Source organism: Crocodylus porosus, unplaced genomic scaffold (assembly GCF_001723895.1).
Source record: "Crocodylus porosus isolate Cpor-Errol unplaced genomic scaffold, CroPor_comp1, whole genome shotgun sequence".
Taxonomy (NCBI): Eukaryota; Metazoa; Chordata; order Crocodylia; family Crocodylidae; genus Crocodylus; species Crocodylus porosus.
In genome coordinates, this window is record NW_017728918.1 from 55,963,421 (window position 1) to 55,981,017 (window position 17,597).

The following is a 17,597-nucleotide window of genomic DNA, read 5'->3' on the forward strand; positions in this document are numbered from 1 at the left end:
CATAGACGGGCCCTGCGACGCTCATCTCCCCCATGGGGCCAAAAGGTTGAGCATTGCTGAGATAGTGTCGGGACTTTAACAAAGCATGCTCCATTTCATTTAAACCAACACCGTACAGGAACTTAACCACATTGCAGAGATTTTCTGGAACAGAAAATTACTATTACATGACCCACATTTAGTACATCTAGGAGTTACTCTAGATTACACACTTAATTACTAAGATCAACTCAGCAATGGACAGCCACTGTGTAAATCAGCAGTAACTCTCTGCTACCCGGTCAGCTCCATTGTAGAGAACTTACGGATGTAGTCATTTAGTGGTAGTGGAGAGCCAGATTGCAAATTTTCTTTTTTGAGAAACCTACAGAGGGCATCTTAGCTCTAGAACTAGTCAAGACAGGGAAAATCTCTATTTACTATGATGGTCATCAACTGGATTTGTGTTTATGTATTTAGTGCAGAAGGTTTAACAAGCTAGTTTTTCTTAAGTTACATGAACATAGCGGTGTATAGATTCAGAGGCACATTAGATTTATCTTAAATGTGTTCATTGTTGTAAAATACCAGTTCATAACAGTACACAATAGCTCCTCTTCCTCACTGTGTATACCATATATTGAATATTTAGTGTTTAGCATGTCTCGGGAACAGTCTTCTCTGAAAATTGAGCATGAGTCTACATAAGTAAAATTATTCAAAGACTGAGCTTGCACACATGATTCTCTTTATGATTTAGTGTAAAATTTAAAATTAAACAGCTCCACCCTTTAAATAGTAAAACCTGTTCACTTTCAATTGCTGTTACTGTTATCACTTTGTTTTTTTTGAAAGAGACTAACTCTCCTTCTCATAGTTTTGAGTACTTTTATATATTTTTCTCCATATATCTACAATTGGATGAGGGAGTCAAGAAATGTATGGATAAGGAGGGCCAAGTTGATACAGTATACGTGGATTTTTTTCAAAAACCTTTTGATGAAGGTCCCTCATCAAAGGTTGTTGACGGGATGCATTATTCTACACACGCTTTATTTGTAATACTCTTCGCAAGCATCTGCTGCTTGCTAATAAAGCCAAAACCAGATACTGCAGTAGATACTGCAGTAGATACTCTGGTTTCACCCAGTATGGCGGTTCTTATTTACTAGTTAATTACAAGGATAGTCACGATATATACTGTGACTTACAAGGAAGCAAGGGAATGCTTTGGGAATATTTCTGACATTGGTAGAACACCAGTACTTAGACAAACATGTTTGTAGGCCTGCTAAAAGTCTATTTCAAACTGTTCTTAAAACTCGCATATATTGGTTTGTTTTCACCAAATGGGTTTTTAAGTAAAACAACAAATATTGCAAAACTCATTATCAAATCATAAGAGTTGCAGTACTGTATATGGATAGTACTCTGTTCTTCTGTCAGATGTATTGAATTTTTCTATAATAATTGAAAAAAATATAATTTAGGGCTGATTAGCTATATTCGTTTTTCTCTGTAAACTGTTCTTATTCCCGTTTTGGCCTGTTTATATATGTAATGAAAGCCTTTGAATAATAGACAGTCATAGAATTAAAACACTCATTTGACAAAAGAAAAAAAAACACTCGGTCTACTCAATGGACTCTACTCTTATTGCATTTTTAGATTAAAGTAATGAGATTAATTCCCTATGATCAGTACATTGCTAAGCAAAGAAGAATATTATTTACATTTCAGCTGTCTAATGCTTACTAATGAATGCAAAGAGGTATTTTGCTTTTTAGGAACACACAATAGCATTTGAAACTAACTCTGTCATGCATTATTGCATTTCAATATGGTGCTTTCAGATTTGCTATATTCAACAAATTGATATAATAAAAACTGTCTTGTGCCATTTTAACTGTAGTTTTTATTGTTTTAGTAACTTTTGGTATATATTGGCAAAAAATCAACAATATTTTTCTCAAAATCATAAGACCAAGCAACATAACAAACCATTTCTCCTCACAGTTGCAGTGACCCATACATTTCCTACAACAGTTGAAAAGGAACCAGACATAATTTTCATATTATTGTGTGCACCTTTCCTGAACTGTATGCGTCTTTTAATTTATAATTTTATTATAATTTTAGTCATAATTTATATTTAATGGAATGAAAACATATCATCATATCTTCTGTTCCTTACACAGCTGTCATTTTGATTGTTTGCTTGCATTCTTGTTCAGAATCTTACTTTTCAGCAACAGATTAATCATAATATTTCTTTCAGTTCAGCATCAACTGATTTTATAGATTAGGTTGTATGTACAAGATTCTCATTTGTTCCTACGTCAACAAGTTAAACCTATGAACACACATTTTGTCTCAAAGGGCTGTCTCTGCTGCCTTGAGCAGCCAAAATGTCTGCAATTCAGTTGATATCAGGGCTCCCAGATATGTTTTTTACTTCTCAGTCTTCTTCAGTTTTGCCCATTTTTCTGTTTTTATTTCCAGCTTTTTAAAAGCTCATAAACTTAGCTTTTTTTCTCTCTACAGTAACAGAACTATACTGATTAATTGTGGTAAATCAAAATTAATTACAACTCAGTTATACTCATAAATCATTTGTTTGCTCACTAACAGTCTTAATAGTAGACAGTAAACATATTTTTGGTATTGAACTTGTCCTAAATACAGTAAATTGTCCTATTATGTTTAGAATGAATGCTTGTAAAAGAGTAAGTTTTGCTATTCATTTCCTAATCCTACCCCTCACCTTTTCAGTTTATTTTCTTTAGAAAATTAGTTCAGCTTAGTCAGACTGCATCATACGAGGTTGTTCTATAAAGTATCTATGTGATATATATTCAGGAGTGCTTGAAGTACTTATATCAGTAAGTTGCTAACAACAGACTCACCATGTATTATTTTTTTTAAATGTATGAATGCAATTTTTTTCCCTTCTAAAGCCTCAGAAGAAGGAGGAACAGCCACTAGAGCCTAAAGCAAGTCCGAAAAAAACACCAGAGCCCACTGTTGATCTTTTAGGACTTGGTAAGTAGTAAATAAGGGAATGATCTGTTATTGTTGTAAAAATGACCACAACAAGACCTTGGAGCCCCTACAAAGAATATAAACTGCTTTATCTTTTATGATGTGCCAACCAGTATTCTTAGCTGAACTTGAAAATGGCATAATTAATTCTGTTAAATTCCAACTATAAAGAAAAACTGTAATGGAGCGGTTTGTGGGGGGCAGCAGCCTTTAACAAAATTCAAGTAATGAGTTCCTTAGGGAAAAGGAAGACTAGCAAAGTGCTCTTCAAAGTGTTCTTGGACAGTGGCATTTCAACATTTAAAGTACAGATGTATATTTTTTTACAAGACAAAATAGTGAAGCTACCATGTTACACTTCTATAGGGTACACATCTTTCACAGTCCATTAGTTTCAATAGTTACCAGTTCCTGTTAACTACTGCCAACTCCAATATTTGACTTGAAACCTCAGTATCCTTATTTGTTTTTAATGCCTTGTGATGTCTTTGGAGATTATTCAATTTAATGTAACATGCCTTGCGTTCCTTCTAGCTGGAAGGTGACAATGTATTTGTCTTGTAAGGAAGCTAACTTTGATTCCGGTAATAGTTTATTCTTTGTAATGTCTGTCTACACATTGCTGTGTTTTTATTTTTTTTCTCCATTCTTCAATACGCCACATTCCTAAAACTATCTGATCTTCATAGTTCACAATATTATAAATATGGGGGTTTTGGGGAGGTTTGAGTGAAATTAGAGAGAGAGAGCTCTTCCAACTATATATTTTTTTAATTATGTATTGTTTGCTTTGTATTGAGAAAATATTTTTTCTATAGAATACTGTGTTTATTTGCATACCACATCCACATTTTCTCCAAAACTTAACTATGCCAAATTTGGGTGCGTCTTAAAGAAACTAATTTCTGTGCCAGAATAGAGGCAGAAGAATGCCAGAAAGGCAACTGTACACTAGTCTAGCCAAGCAGAAACCCTCTGACCAAATGGAGCACAGCAAAGTCCTGTTATCATTGTCATGCCCCCCACCCCACTTCAGCCTGCTGCAGGACCAACACAGCTATAGGTTTAACTCTCTTCTGCCAGTTTGGCAGTGGTTGTAACTGTTGGCTGAGCAGTAGGGAGAAGAGGAGTGGCAGTAACTATGGGACACTGGCCCTGCTTCATGTGATAATGTACAAGCCAGTTCAATGGCAGAGAAGATTCTGGAAAAATCATTGTCGTTTCCCCCTCCACCTCCTTCATTCCTAAAACAGGGTGCATGTCTATTTTAGCGGCATGTGGTACGCAGATAAATATGGTAGTTGCAGTTGGGTAGTCTCCTTGCTAATAAACTAACTGGCGAGTATCATTCCCATACTTTTTTGATGTAATTTTATGCAGTTATGTATAAGTATAATTCTAGTATAAGTTTTTAAAAATTGAACAGTTCTGGGAAGAGCTTGATAGTCCAATTACTAAGTATAATTCTTATTTCTTTGGAGTATGCATAGCTTTATCCTTTTATTTTTTTAACTTTGGAAAAACAGAAGCCAGTTCTTAATTCCTTATTCAGAAATAGTTGTGTCTTTCTGTCTGTACCTAATATTTTCCATTCAGTTGTGTTATACTTTGTGATTGTGAATCTGTGCTAATGTTAAATATAATGGAATATTCTATTAGATATAAAATGTACGGTTAACTACTGCAATTTTTGCGCATGTCTTCATGCTATCTGAAGTCACCTACTATAAGAGACCTCAGACCTGGTTCTCAAACATATAAAGAACAAAGCTATTCAAAGTTGATGGAAATCTTATCCTCCTTTATAATAGCCTTAGAAATTAATCTTTTTCTTCCTGTTTATTCCCCTGAGTTGAGGCCTTGTGGCCTGTGGCATAAACAATTACCAATTCTAAAGCCCTTCTAACAAAAGTTGTTGTTTTTTGTGGATTTTTTTTTTTTTTTTTTACATTAGTGAATGTTAGCTACTCCAGCAAGCTACTTAGGAAATAAAATTTGATAATTATAAAGACTCTAAAATGATCATACTTCTCACACTTTTAACAGGCCTGAATTGAAAATAAAAGTGGTGTTATTATCTGGCACCAAAATTAGGACTCTAAAATAGTCCAATATAAAGACGGCACATTTAAAAAAAAATACATTTTTGGGAAAAAAGATACCTGAATTAATAAAACTATGCCATTAATTAAAGATAAACAGAATCATGGTGTTGAAAGGGACTTTAAGGATCATCTGACTTAGCCCCCTAAACAGATTCATTGTGCCCTTTCCTTGAAAATCTCTGATAAGAAGATTTTTCAACTCATACAGTTTGCTCCATGTCCCTAAACTCTTACTATTTGGAGTTTTTCCTTAAATTTGTTCTGATCTTCCTTGTTGTTCAAGCCTATTGCTCTTGTCCTGTCCTGTGTGGCAGGATAGGGGTTTTTTTTGTGTTTTGTTAATGGCAGTCTTCCATTATTTGGTAACTCCTTCTTAAATTTCCTTTTCTTAAAGCTAAACCTACACAAGTCCTTTATTACGTGGTAATTTTGAGCAACTCTTAGAGCTCTTAATCCCTGGATTGTCTGCACGTTAACAACCTAAAGTGGTTTTAAGCACTCATAATGTGGCTCAAAGTTATGCCACTACAGGTCAGGGTTATCTCAGATCTGTACTACTCAGCTCTTGTTCTGTTGATGTGTGGCCAGTCCCCACAGATGTGCTGCATAAGTTGAAGTCCTCTAGTATCCAGGATCTTTCATGCCACCTCCTGTAGAACAGGAATAGAAGTCTGTCCTGGCTCACCAGCTCTCTAGTGGAAACTCACAGCTACAGATCCTGATCCTGCCCCTGCTTACCAGGTCTCTTGTGACGAGTCGTAGCTCTGCAGGGGGGGGACAGTCAAAGAAGATTTCTAGACTAAGAGTGTGACTGCTTCAAACTCCAAGCTAGCATTAACACTGATGAACATTTGTGCAGCTTGCACTATAAGGTGTAATAAGGCCCATAGTTACTTCAGCCTGTCAGCCTAAGGGCCTTGTTGCATGGTAATATTGGTGGCTTCTGGAGCTCTTAACCCCTGGATTGGTTGGACATTAATGCCTTTAAATGGTTTAAAGTACTCATTATTCAATTAAAAGTTATGCCACTTCAGGTCAGGATGATTTCTAATCTGCATAACCTTCTTCCTGTTCCATTAAATTCTGGCTACTCTGCAACATTTCCTGTTGGTGAACTTTGATCTAGGCATGTAGTAAATTCCATTTTACACCTGTTTCCCTATACCAGTGCTTCCCAAACTCTTCCTTAGCATGACCCCATTTCTTCAGTGCATCTCTTCATCCCCAGATGCCCCTCACTCCCAACCCACAACTCCCTTGCCCTTCTGGTGTCCCTTACTCCAAACCACAGCCCCCTGACCCTGCCACCTCTTCCTCCCAATGTGCAGCCCCCCACTCCCACCAAGTCCCTGAGCCAGGGCCTGTAGCCCCTTGACCCTTACCAGAAGCACCCAAGCTCTGGCTGCAGCCAGAGCGAATTGGCTCCCCCCTATCCCCTCCCCTGTGGGCAGTGTGGCTGGAGCAGACCCTGTGGTGAGGAGGATGAAAGCTCTGGGCTTGGGGCTCCCTGTCTTGCTGCCCTCATGCCCTGGGGGCTCCACATCCCAGTGGGCAGGACCTCGTATGGGAGGGAGCACCATACTGCCATGGCTGCCAAGCCAAGGTGCCCCCTGCCCACCTGGCAGCAGTGGGGGCACAACTCTGCCCTGCTGCTGTAATTCACCTTAGAAGCCATGATGGTGTAGTACTTACTCCCTTCTGTGCTGGATCCTGCCTACTGGGCTGTGGAGCTGCCTGGAGCTGGTCCAGCCCTGTTGCAGCCCTGCACCTCACTGTAGGCACATAAATCTTGCATCCCAACTGCTGATGTTGTGATCTCATTTGGGGTTGCTGTCTACAGTTTGGGAACTGCTGCCCTATACATTGTATAGGGAATTTAGATACCAATCCCAGGCCTGTGGTTTTTGCCCCAGGGGCAAGATGCCTTAAGATTAGAAATGGCAGTGCTTAGTGTCACTGTGCCTAAATCCCATTATGGATAAAGTCTAAAGCAACTTGTCTGAGGCAACAGCAGAAATCTGTAATGGAGCAAGGAGTAGCACTTGAGTTCCAATCTAGCTCCAGGCACTGAATCTTCCTTCTGCCGTGATATTGTTTATAAGTAATTGCTGTTCGAGACAGAAATATTGAGAGAGAAAATAATGAAAAGCACTAACCATTTAAGTAGAGGGCAAACAGGGAAATAATTTGAAAATTTAAATAAGTTCACATTATTTTGGGTAGCACAGGTTAAATGTGCTCTTCAAGTTTGGAGTAATCCATTTTAAAAGAGGTGGAGTAGTGACTTTGACCTGCTGCAAAATGTCTAATAATGTAAGCCATTCAAAGGTGTTTTGTACTGAAGGCAAATGCTCCAGGTATACCTACAGACATTTTATTTAAAAGACCTTTATGTGTTCCTCTGTGACAGAGAATTAGGAGTAGCATCATGTTTTAAATAATGAACTCTAAACTCAGTGGTTATGATAGAATATTTATATTATTTTAAAAACATCTCCCTGTTAAGTTACATTGTGAATGAACAAAAGACAGCATCTATATAGAAAACCTGTATTAACATAAACTCATTGCAAGTGCAGTTGGGCAGCGATGGAGTCATATTACCAGTACCTAACTCAAAATAACATGAACCCTGCAATAAGGATCATTCTTATAACTTCTTGGTGATATTCAGTAACTACGCTTTCTCAGCATAGTAATGTCCAGTGAAAATATTGGGGCTGGGAGAGGGTATATAGTGTAACTATAAATATTACCATAAAATCTGTTTATAAGGCAAGAAGGAGTACAGGTTTCCCTTGCTAACCATGGTTTTGAGTATCCATGCTTAATATTCTATATACCATTTTGGCTACCATGGTATACAGTTTGGAGTAACCACAGTTTTCTGTGGCCGTGCATCAGCCTGCCACCTGCCGTTTTTTCCCATAAGCCTTTTGTTGTGCCAACAACAGAAACTTTCAGGAACTTAATCCCAGTGGCTAGTGAGGGAAACCTGTACTTAAAAATCTTCCTATTTAGTAAGGAAGGTATGCTTCAAATAGGAATATATCCAGTGTAATAGGCGAAATGAGATATTTTGAGAAGCTAATGAACAAATTTAGTAAATGTAATGTGAGGAAGATGCAGTACCCTTTGCAGTACTAGGAAGTCAGGAGTCTCTGTGGCGCTGCTTAATCCCAGCAGTATATTTTGTAGTTTTGAATTCACTGATACTCACATACTAGTGATAACAAGGAGGCTTCTAGTTTATTATATATTTCAGTAGTAAAACAAAGTTAAAAATGATATTATGGTGTAGCTGTTTTGGCTTGAAGCATAAATGGACATGCATCTCACTAATAATAGTAATTTGGCCTTTCAAAACTTCTTGTTCTCAACAAAGGAAGCACATAAATGTAGCTTTAGCAAGAATTGTTGGGTTGACTTTGTGACAGCAGTACAATGAACAAGTTACTCCTTTTATTTTGTTATCTCATGTTCTAGAACATAAAGCTTTCATCATTTAAAAAAATAATAATTTGTTCCCCATAAAGTAGTGGTGATAATGGTAAAGTTGTGTAAAGAATCTTTACTAATTATGGGATGTCTTCAATTTGCAGACAACATGAAGCATAGTCTTGGAAGGTAACTGCCCCTGTATTTGTCTGTAAGCTGTTGGCTCTCAAATTCAGGGATGACTAAATAGTTGTCCATGTTGGCATTTCCTTGTTTTGCATTTTAGCTGCAACTACAGTTAATGTTCTGGTTGCAGAATCCCAAACTCCCTTCTGTGCTATTTTGGTAATCAGAACATCATCAACTGTCCCAGCTGTCCAAAACTCCAGATTATCCTCTGACATCTGAAGTACAAGTAGACATTAGCCATGAATACAATAGTGGCTTATTGAAAATGAAAATGTGAAGGCACAAAATTAAATTTATTATCAAAATGAGTAATATGTTTTATAGTGCCTATGTCATTTTTTGGTATAACTAATTAACCCTTAGTTTATTAGTCTGTCACAAACCACTACAGTATTTAAGCCCAAGTCCTGTTTCAGGGACCTTGCCATGGCTAGTCAGTCACCTGTTGATACTGCTCATCCGGTCTCTTTTCTACTAACTCAGCACACCAGGATACTTTCTTAATTTTATCTTTCTGTGATCATCTATGTGCTTTTACTCTCATCAGGTTGATTTGAGTGAAAAGGATTGAGGGGTAGTTGTTTTTTTTAAAAAAATGGTGGTTGTACTGCAGGTTTTCTTGGGTTATCATACAGATCTACTTGGACAACCCATTTAGAAAGAGATGCTATAACTTAGAACTGACCTTTTTAAAAAATACATTGTTATAGAACGTCCCATTTTTGAGATGTTCAAATAATATTGAAGTATATAACTCTACTGCTTACAGCACACAGCTTGGGCAGCTTGGCTCTACTCCTGGCTGCACAGGCAGCCTAACTCTGCTCTGCTCCACTCACAGACCACAAGTGGCTTGTAGGTTGCCAGTTGGACAGCTGTGTTCTGTATCATTCAGCAGTTACATATCTCATTTAGAAAAACCATTAACAATAGATGAATAACATTAAAGTAACTATCTAGTGTATTTTTAGTGGAAGTTGCTTGTAATGGATGATCTGAGATTGTGCTTGAAAAAAGATAAGTAATTGCCATACTTTTTGCTTCATATTTTATTTTAACAAATTAATGTAAGTAATATAATCAATTTGCTAACTGAAAACATATCAACTGATATGTATATATATGTGTGTATATGTGTATATATGTGTGTATGAAGAGTAATATTGAGTAAATGTGATTGTGTGGTGTGTGTGTGTGTATATGTGTGTGTATGCATGCATTTGTCTATTCAGTTATTGTTAAAGCATGCTATACAGAGTCACTTCAATTAGTTAAGGGCAGAGGAAGTAATACTTCATTTAGAATGCTTAATTAGGTTCATGATGTGGAGCTGAATGTTAGATCAGGCAAATTGATAAGTGCAGTCACAAGGCAGTATCACTGTAAACACAGTGGCACTGGCAAATTGGAAAACTCCGGTTGTAGTTGGAGTTCCATGACAGAAAAGAGCAGCAAATCATGAAAGAAAAGTTATCACACAAAAGCATACGATTAACTTGCATGTGACCTCCTTACCCAGTAGACAAGCAAGTCTGTAGTTGTTTGTTTCGCCTCACCTTGTAATATTGTCTGTGTTCTGCATTTCTGTTTGTTTTTGCAAATTCATTGGTTTTAATGACTCCCTCGTATAGGTTTTGAAAATGAAAACTTGTATGAATAACCAGCCCCTTCAAGCATTAATTCTCAGTATAACTTCAGACATACAGCCATGCCATATGGAAACTAAGTATACGTTTGAAAAAGGTTTGCCCAAAGTAGTCCAGATTATTCATACAGAAATTACACCATAATACAAAAATGTAAATGTGAAGTTGAGAATCTATCCAGATCTTTTTCTCTCTGATCAGCTATTCCTCCTGCTTCAGTGTTACTTTGGAACTGCGCAGCAGGCAGCACTTTTGCTATAGATCTAACAGGTATTGATAGCAGTTGCCGTATTCAAAAAACAGTATTGACTTCAAGTAGAACAGCTCACAAACTGGATTTCATAGACATTAGGGGATGGAAGGGACCTCATGAGATCATTGGGTCCAGCGCCCCCTGCCCCGCCCCCCCGGGCCTTGCCAGAAGTATACAGGTTTTGCTCCCACTATGACCCAAGACAACTCTTTTCGGTATTTTTTTTTTCTCTTTCAGAGCTTGAGGATTTTCTGATCTGTCACACAAGATGCAGATTTTAGATATTTATTTCACTTGGTCTGAAAATTTCAGCTAAAAAATACTGTCTTTCCCATTTTAAAAGCATCAGAAAAGATGCCTGGAGTGGTATCTCCCCTCCTTTTTAAATGTACAGTGCTATCTGGTAGCACAACTAAAAGGTTAAAATAAGACTATCTAATCCTTTGAGAGCAGAATCGCATCTGTGGTTGCAGGATGTGGTAGGCAGCAGTCAAACATAATCTGTTATACTACCATAAATGCAAAAAGAGAAGGAACAGAAGTTGGATTGCCTTTAAACTAATATCTAATAAATATCCATTTTGGGTTGATAAGTAGGAAGGACAACGTAAAAAGTAAATGAATGTTATGCTTTTCATTACCATTTGTTACTGAGCATGAAGGGTCTGCCTTGAGTGTGCCCCCATTGCAATAGAATCTGCCATGTCTAATACTTCATCCTTAGCTACTGATGCGTTCTGTAGAGAAGTGATGAATTTAAAATGGAAGTACCAATGATTAAAATAAGTTGTTTCAGTGCATTCCAGTGAAGGTCACCATAAGAAGACTTGTGTTGCTTACTACTTTACAAATCTCCTGTTTTGATATTCAGAAAGACTTACTATAAATTCTTAATTTCTTTCTCAGAATTTTGATCCATCCAAGTACAGGCTTTGTGATTTAATCAGGAAGGTATTGCGAGTTACTGGTGGTGTTAAAACTTCTGCTGTTTTGAAAAATGCATGGTTAGCATTATTCTTTTTGAGCCTTACCACCTTCTTCTTGCACATTAACAATCCTAAATATAAAGAAAAAAAATGGAGGATTTGTAAGATATTTAATTTTACAATAAACATTTTTGTTCTCAGATTTTGCTACGTGTGTTCTAGGTTAAAACTAAAATCTTTGGAAATGATTGGTCAGTTGCCTTTTTCTACTTCTGGAAATGTACATATGCCTTTCCTACTATTATGAATAGAAGGGAACCATATTTGGATGGAGCAATGTCAAGCTGAGAAACAGACATAGATAGCAAATATTCCCACTTTCCCTAAAAAAAAAAAAAAAAAAAAAAAAAAAAAAAATCTCATGAAAGCTCTTGCCAGAAAGTGCTTAACTTGAAAGGGAGGTGCATTTTTACTATATTACAGATCTCCATTAAGGTAAGTTGTTAAAACTAATAGGATCAACAGTTTGAAGTCCACTTTTGAGAGAAGACCAAGAGTAGATGTCAGCAGGGACCAGTTAGGAACTTCATTCGTTCCATGAAGGGTCCTACAGTGGATCTGGGCCAAAGGCCTTTGCCAACAGTTGTTCCTTTGCAGATGTCAGGATATTTATGAGGGTAAGATTGTAAAGAGATGTCACATTTGAAACTGTTTGATGTAGATCAAAATAGGAGCAGCACAGTCAGTCAAACACACAGCTCTTCCAAGTTGAATTGCAGCTCCTCTGCCTGTAGGGCTAGGGACAGAAGTTGCACATGAACTGGTTTAAGTGATCAGAAACTGTTTTAAACCTGTAACAGAACAGAAGATCAGTGCGTATAAACCAGTTCTCAAATGGCTGGAACTGATCTAAGATAAACCTAGCTGAATGTAGTATCAGACTTAAATGGTTTGGGTCAAACCAGTTTATGGAACTTCTGTCCCAGACCCCTTCCTGGCTTAAGATAAACCAGAGTCCCCCAGCATTTTGCAGCCCTGGGCTGCACTGTGCTTTCTGCTCCAGAGAGCAGGGCTGGCCCTATCCCTCAGCTCCTTAGCTGAAGGCTGGCTGACTAAGTGTGTTGGGAGGAAGCCCATCTGGGGATGCCGTCCAGTCTGCGGGGGGCGGGGGGGGGGAGGGGGAGGACTGCCCCCCTGCCAGGCAAACCTCAGCTGGGGCCTGGGGGCAGGGAGGGGAGTTGAACATCCCTTTACCTGCTGAAACCTACTGCTGGCTGCGACTGTGGTTTACAAATCCCAGAAGCACCTGGAAGCAGGAAGAGGAAGTGGTGAGCAACCATGCAGAGTCGTGCTACTGTAAGTCTGGACTGTAAATCCCAGAAACCTCAGGAACAGCAGGAAGAGGAAATGAACACACAGCCAGAGAGCCATGCTCTAGCACCCCCTGACCTCTAGCCTGAGCTACTGCAGGCATGTGGCTGTATTTCCTGAGTCAAAGGGCTGTTCACTTCTGTTTCAATTTAATCTATGGAGGTTCAACTAACCTACCAAGCAAGACTGAATTGATTCAGCCTCAGGCTTTTCGACTGTCTGTACTTGGCCCAGGTGGCTGGCAAGAGCACACATCCTGGCAGGTTTCTTAAGGGATGACCTGCAGTAGCCTTGTAGCTGCACGCTAGGATGTTTCAGAAAAAAACAATAGCTCATTTTATTCTACATGCTTCAGTGGGAGTGGAAGGGGTACCATGCTGTTGTATGTCTGTAGGACTGGAATAAATCATTTTCTCTTGGGGCAAACGTGACTTCTGTTTACAGCCCAAGTAGCAAAACTCTTCGGCCACTCCATTAAAAGTTAATCTTTCAAGTGGGATTATTGAACAAATGAAGGCATTGTAGACTTTCACCTTCATAGATTTTATGGACTAAATCTAATTGAGAGGAAATTTTTCAAGCTAAAAATATTCAGTAAATTTTTCCTTTTTTAACAAAGAATGAGATTATATGGCCTAGAATAGCTAATCTCTATGTTAATGCAGAGTACATCATTAGAGTCCCATACATTTAATCAGAATGCCATAATAATGATCTGGATTGAGCTACATCATTACTGTATAGTTTAGATATGTGTTCTATTTAAATAAACAGTCTAAGGTTTTTGGGTACATACAAAATAGATAATTCTGAGGTTTGCCTCACAGCATTGCTTCTGTGGAATTAACAGAAAAGTAGTAATGAAAAGGAACTCTATGCATCATGGTTCATCTAAAACATTATTGTCCACTATGGATAAATATTTGTTTAATTTGAGATTAAAATTAGTGACAGCCTCTATTTTCCACTATAAAATATGAACCATTTATAAGTGTATCCAGTGAAAATGTTGGCACTACTACTAGGAATAATACCAAGTGGAAGGAGTAATATCAATAAACATCTTAAGATATGTACTCCCTGGTGCCTTTCTGAATTTTCAGTCTGTTGGAGCAATGTTCTTTGGTTATGATTTTCTTAATATATTAAAAGTATAAATTAGCCCAATACATTTTGTAGAAAATAATTGCTTACACAACTTCTGTATTATCACTATATACTATTTTAAGAACATTTCTTTTAACTACTTAGGTTTTATAAAATAGTAAGGTAAAAATTATTACTGTTGTGCTTTTTATCGATAAATCCTGTCCTGGTCATATAAAACAGAAGGAGTGAAAAGGCTCCGTGTTTGTCATCAAGCTATACTTTTACAAATGCTTGCCACCATTTTATAAATATTTAGACCTGATGCAATGAAAGTTTCGGCGTTTGGAAATGTGGAGTCCCATGGTATTAATAATTTAGTATTCTTCAAATATTAAACAGTGGTGCTTATAAACTTTACTATTCTGCAGCACACTTAACATCTAGCTGTTCTGTAGACGCATGAAAATTGCAAAATTAAGTTTAAACTTCAAAAATGGAAGCTTTCACATCATTTTCTGGTTTTTCTTATGAACAATCCAACCATTTCAATTACCATTTCAATTTTTATTTTATTTTCTTAATTGGCACAATTGGACCATTTTTAAATTGAAATCTACCTGTTTTCATTAATACTCTCTTTTCTGTGAAAAATATTACTTTTAAAAATTGTAGACAAATAATTGATTGGGAAAATATGCAGATTTTCAAATTTTTATATCCTTAATGTGAAAGTGACTGTTTTTAGTTCCATGAATGTTCAAATTTCAGTTTCACAAAATGGTTTTAAATGACAACTTCTGTGTCCTAAGTGAGAGCTTTGTCACTTGCTCACTTTTCTTATTTGGCCTTGCATGGATGTTTTCTGAAAACTCTGCCCTTTAGATGCAAGGTCATTTCAGATCAAATGTGTAGTCATATTGCTCTCCAGTGGTTTCAGTCTACAGGGAAAATATGCAATAAGAAAAGATAAAATGGCGGATTCTAGTTACGAGGTGGTAACAAACTCTTTGTATCACAATTTGTAAATTTTCTCAAACACTGGACTATACAGAACAGTTGTGAAAAATTGATTAATGTTAACATTTTAATAAACCTGTTATTTTTGTATTTGAATACATGTTTAACCACACATTATATTACTAAGGACATAACGTTTAGAAAGCAATGCTTAAAGCTGCTCTTTTAATGACAGTAGTTTTTCCAGAAAATATCTTGGGATGTTAAGATAACCAGTATTTGTTTTTAACCCAGTATTTTCTTGGGAGCAGGGATCTATTTAATTGCTCAAGTTAAATGGTTCCCAAACCAGGGATTGAAGCAGTTAGCATTAAAGTCATAAACTCCGTGAAGCCTATAATTCACACAGGCCTGCAGTTACATTTTGTGCCCTGGGTATAGGACCTGTGTCCTTAATTAACAGAGGTCAGAGACTTGCTATGCATCAAATGCACCACAGGAAGTGTTGCTGTGCCCTCAGTTACCCTGTAGTGAGAACTAAACGGGGGCAGCTTATCAGTGAATAAAAAAGAGCCTAACTTGCCCCTGCTCAGCTTTTATTTACTGTAATATAGTCATAGACTCGCACCCAGTTCTTTACCTGCACTTAACCGTGGGTGACAATTTGTGCCAGCTGCTCCATGTTACCATGTTTGTTTGTGTCTGTCATTACTTTGTGGTAAGCAAAATCTAAATCGGGGATCATAACCCTGTCTCATTCAAAGTAACCTGACCTGGCTTACTTAGCCCTTGCTGTCAGGTCATTTTGGGCACAGAGATGGTTAACAGAGAGCAGCTGAAGCATGGTAGGTCCTTGCCTTTTTGTTAATCAAGGGCATGTGAAGTTATAGTAGTAACTGTGATTATGGGGTCACACAAAATTATCCCCTTTAGAAAGATGACTGGAAAACATTTGGGAAGAAGAGTTCATATGCAGGGGAAGCTTTCTTTGGATATTGTCTGAGGCTACAATAGACAAAACCTCCAACTTAAAATGGAGAAAAAGCTTGCCTGAGAGGAAGAAGACTCTGTAAGGCAGCCTTAGGGACTAAGATGACAGTTCCTAAACTCAGCATTGTGCCCTCAGCTTGGGTGATGGTACTTATTAGTAGGGCTGAGCCCCACAGTAATTCAGGTGTAAAAGATGGACTTACACCAACAGGTAAGAAGGAGGGATTGGGGTTCTGAGCTCAGCAGAATTGGGAAATGCTAGATTGAGGTTGTCCAGCTTAGCAGCCAAGTGTCGTGTGCCCTGTGGACCTCACTAGTGGAAGCGTATGCCACAGGGCCCACATGCACTCCCTGCTGCACCAGGCATGTGAGCACTTTTCTTCTTAGTGCACCAGGCACATGAGTGCAGTTGCCTCAACTCTACCGTCAGCTTTCTGAGCATGGGGTCTTCCACTACACCTTGCTGTGGGCTTCCCTGCCACTGTGGGCTGTGCCATGTTGCTCTGCCCTGTCTCCTGGGGCAAAGCAGAAGCCTGAGGGTGGGGAAATTCAGAGCATCTGGCAGCTGTTGCTGCAGCAGGAACAGTGCAAAGGGGCAGTGGCTGGGGCAAAGCCAGGGGCCCCAAACTAACACCTGCAGCTCACAGGCAGCTGTTCACTAGACTGACGGAGAAGCCATTCATGGGTAAGGAGCAGGAAGGGCAATAAACGTGACTGTTTTCAGGATGGAGTTTGAAGTCTATAAAAAGTATATGGGAAATATGATATTATTGTTCCTGATGACAGCAGGAAAGGACTTCCTGGGTTCTTTCCAATATGCCAGAGTCCTTCAAGACTTCCTAAGAGTAGGGGAATCTCAATGAACTTGAGACCTCGTTTTGCTTTTGCCTCTGAAGTGCTTGAGTAGATCAGATGTGCAGCATGGCACAGTGGTGTGTGATATGGTTATATGTTATGCAGAGATACCCAAACTAGTTCTAAAAAAGCTAGCTTGGGGACTGGGGGCAATATAACTGTATCAATGCAGGTCTCTGCCTAAACTCTCAGTTAATTAGTCTGGGCAAATCACAGTACCAATGTGGCTATACTGCTTCTGATACCAGAGCTAGCTTAAATATTCCTGCATGGGACTGCATTATTCTAAAGATCAAGACAGGCGTGTCATGTCCCCCCACCCCATGTGTGTGTACAGCTGGATATCTGCACAAACTTTAGACAGTTCTTGAAGATGTTGAATTATCCTTCCAATTTAAATATTACTAGGTCATCTTTGCTTCAAACCTTCCTCTCCCCTCACCCCTGCTCACTTGCACACCTTTCTACAGTAAATTTAAGAGACTCTAACAGGCTCTGTGATTATTCTTATGGGGTCCCAGTGCCACAGTTCTTGTGCATAATGTAAAGTATACAGCGATATTTTAAATAGATTGAATTATCAACTAGGAACATGTTATATAAATTGGAGATCAGCTAAAAACACAAAGATGGATATAAATGGAAATGTTGCATTTGTATATGTAATTAGATAATTTAGTTTTATATAATTAAGATTCACCTAATTCTGAATATTGCTTTATATTTTTAGAACCACAAGCTACATTTTTATATATCT

General features: G+C 38.1%; 1 protein-coding gene across 2 annotated transcripts in view; it reads left to right on the plus strand.

The window, feature by feature from the left end:
- Positions 1 to 17,597, plus strand: part of SMAP1 (small ArfGAP 1) — a 204,726-nt gene that overhangs the window by 154,948 nt on the left and 32,181 nt on the right. For both annotated transcript variants that reach the window (XM_019537615.1, XM_019537614.1), the window contains one exon: positions 2,937 to 3,021. In XM_019537615.1, coding sequence (XP_019393160.1) covers positions 2,937 to 3,021 — 85 coding nt within the window. The remainder of the gene's footprint in view (positions 1 to 2,936; positions 3,022 to 17,597) is intronic.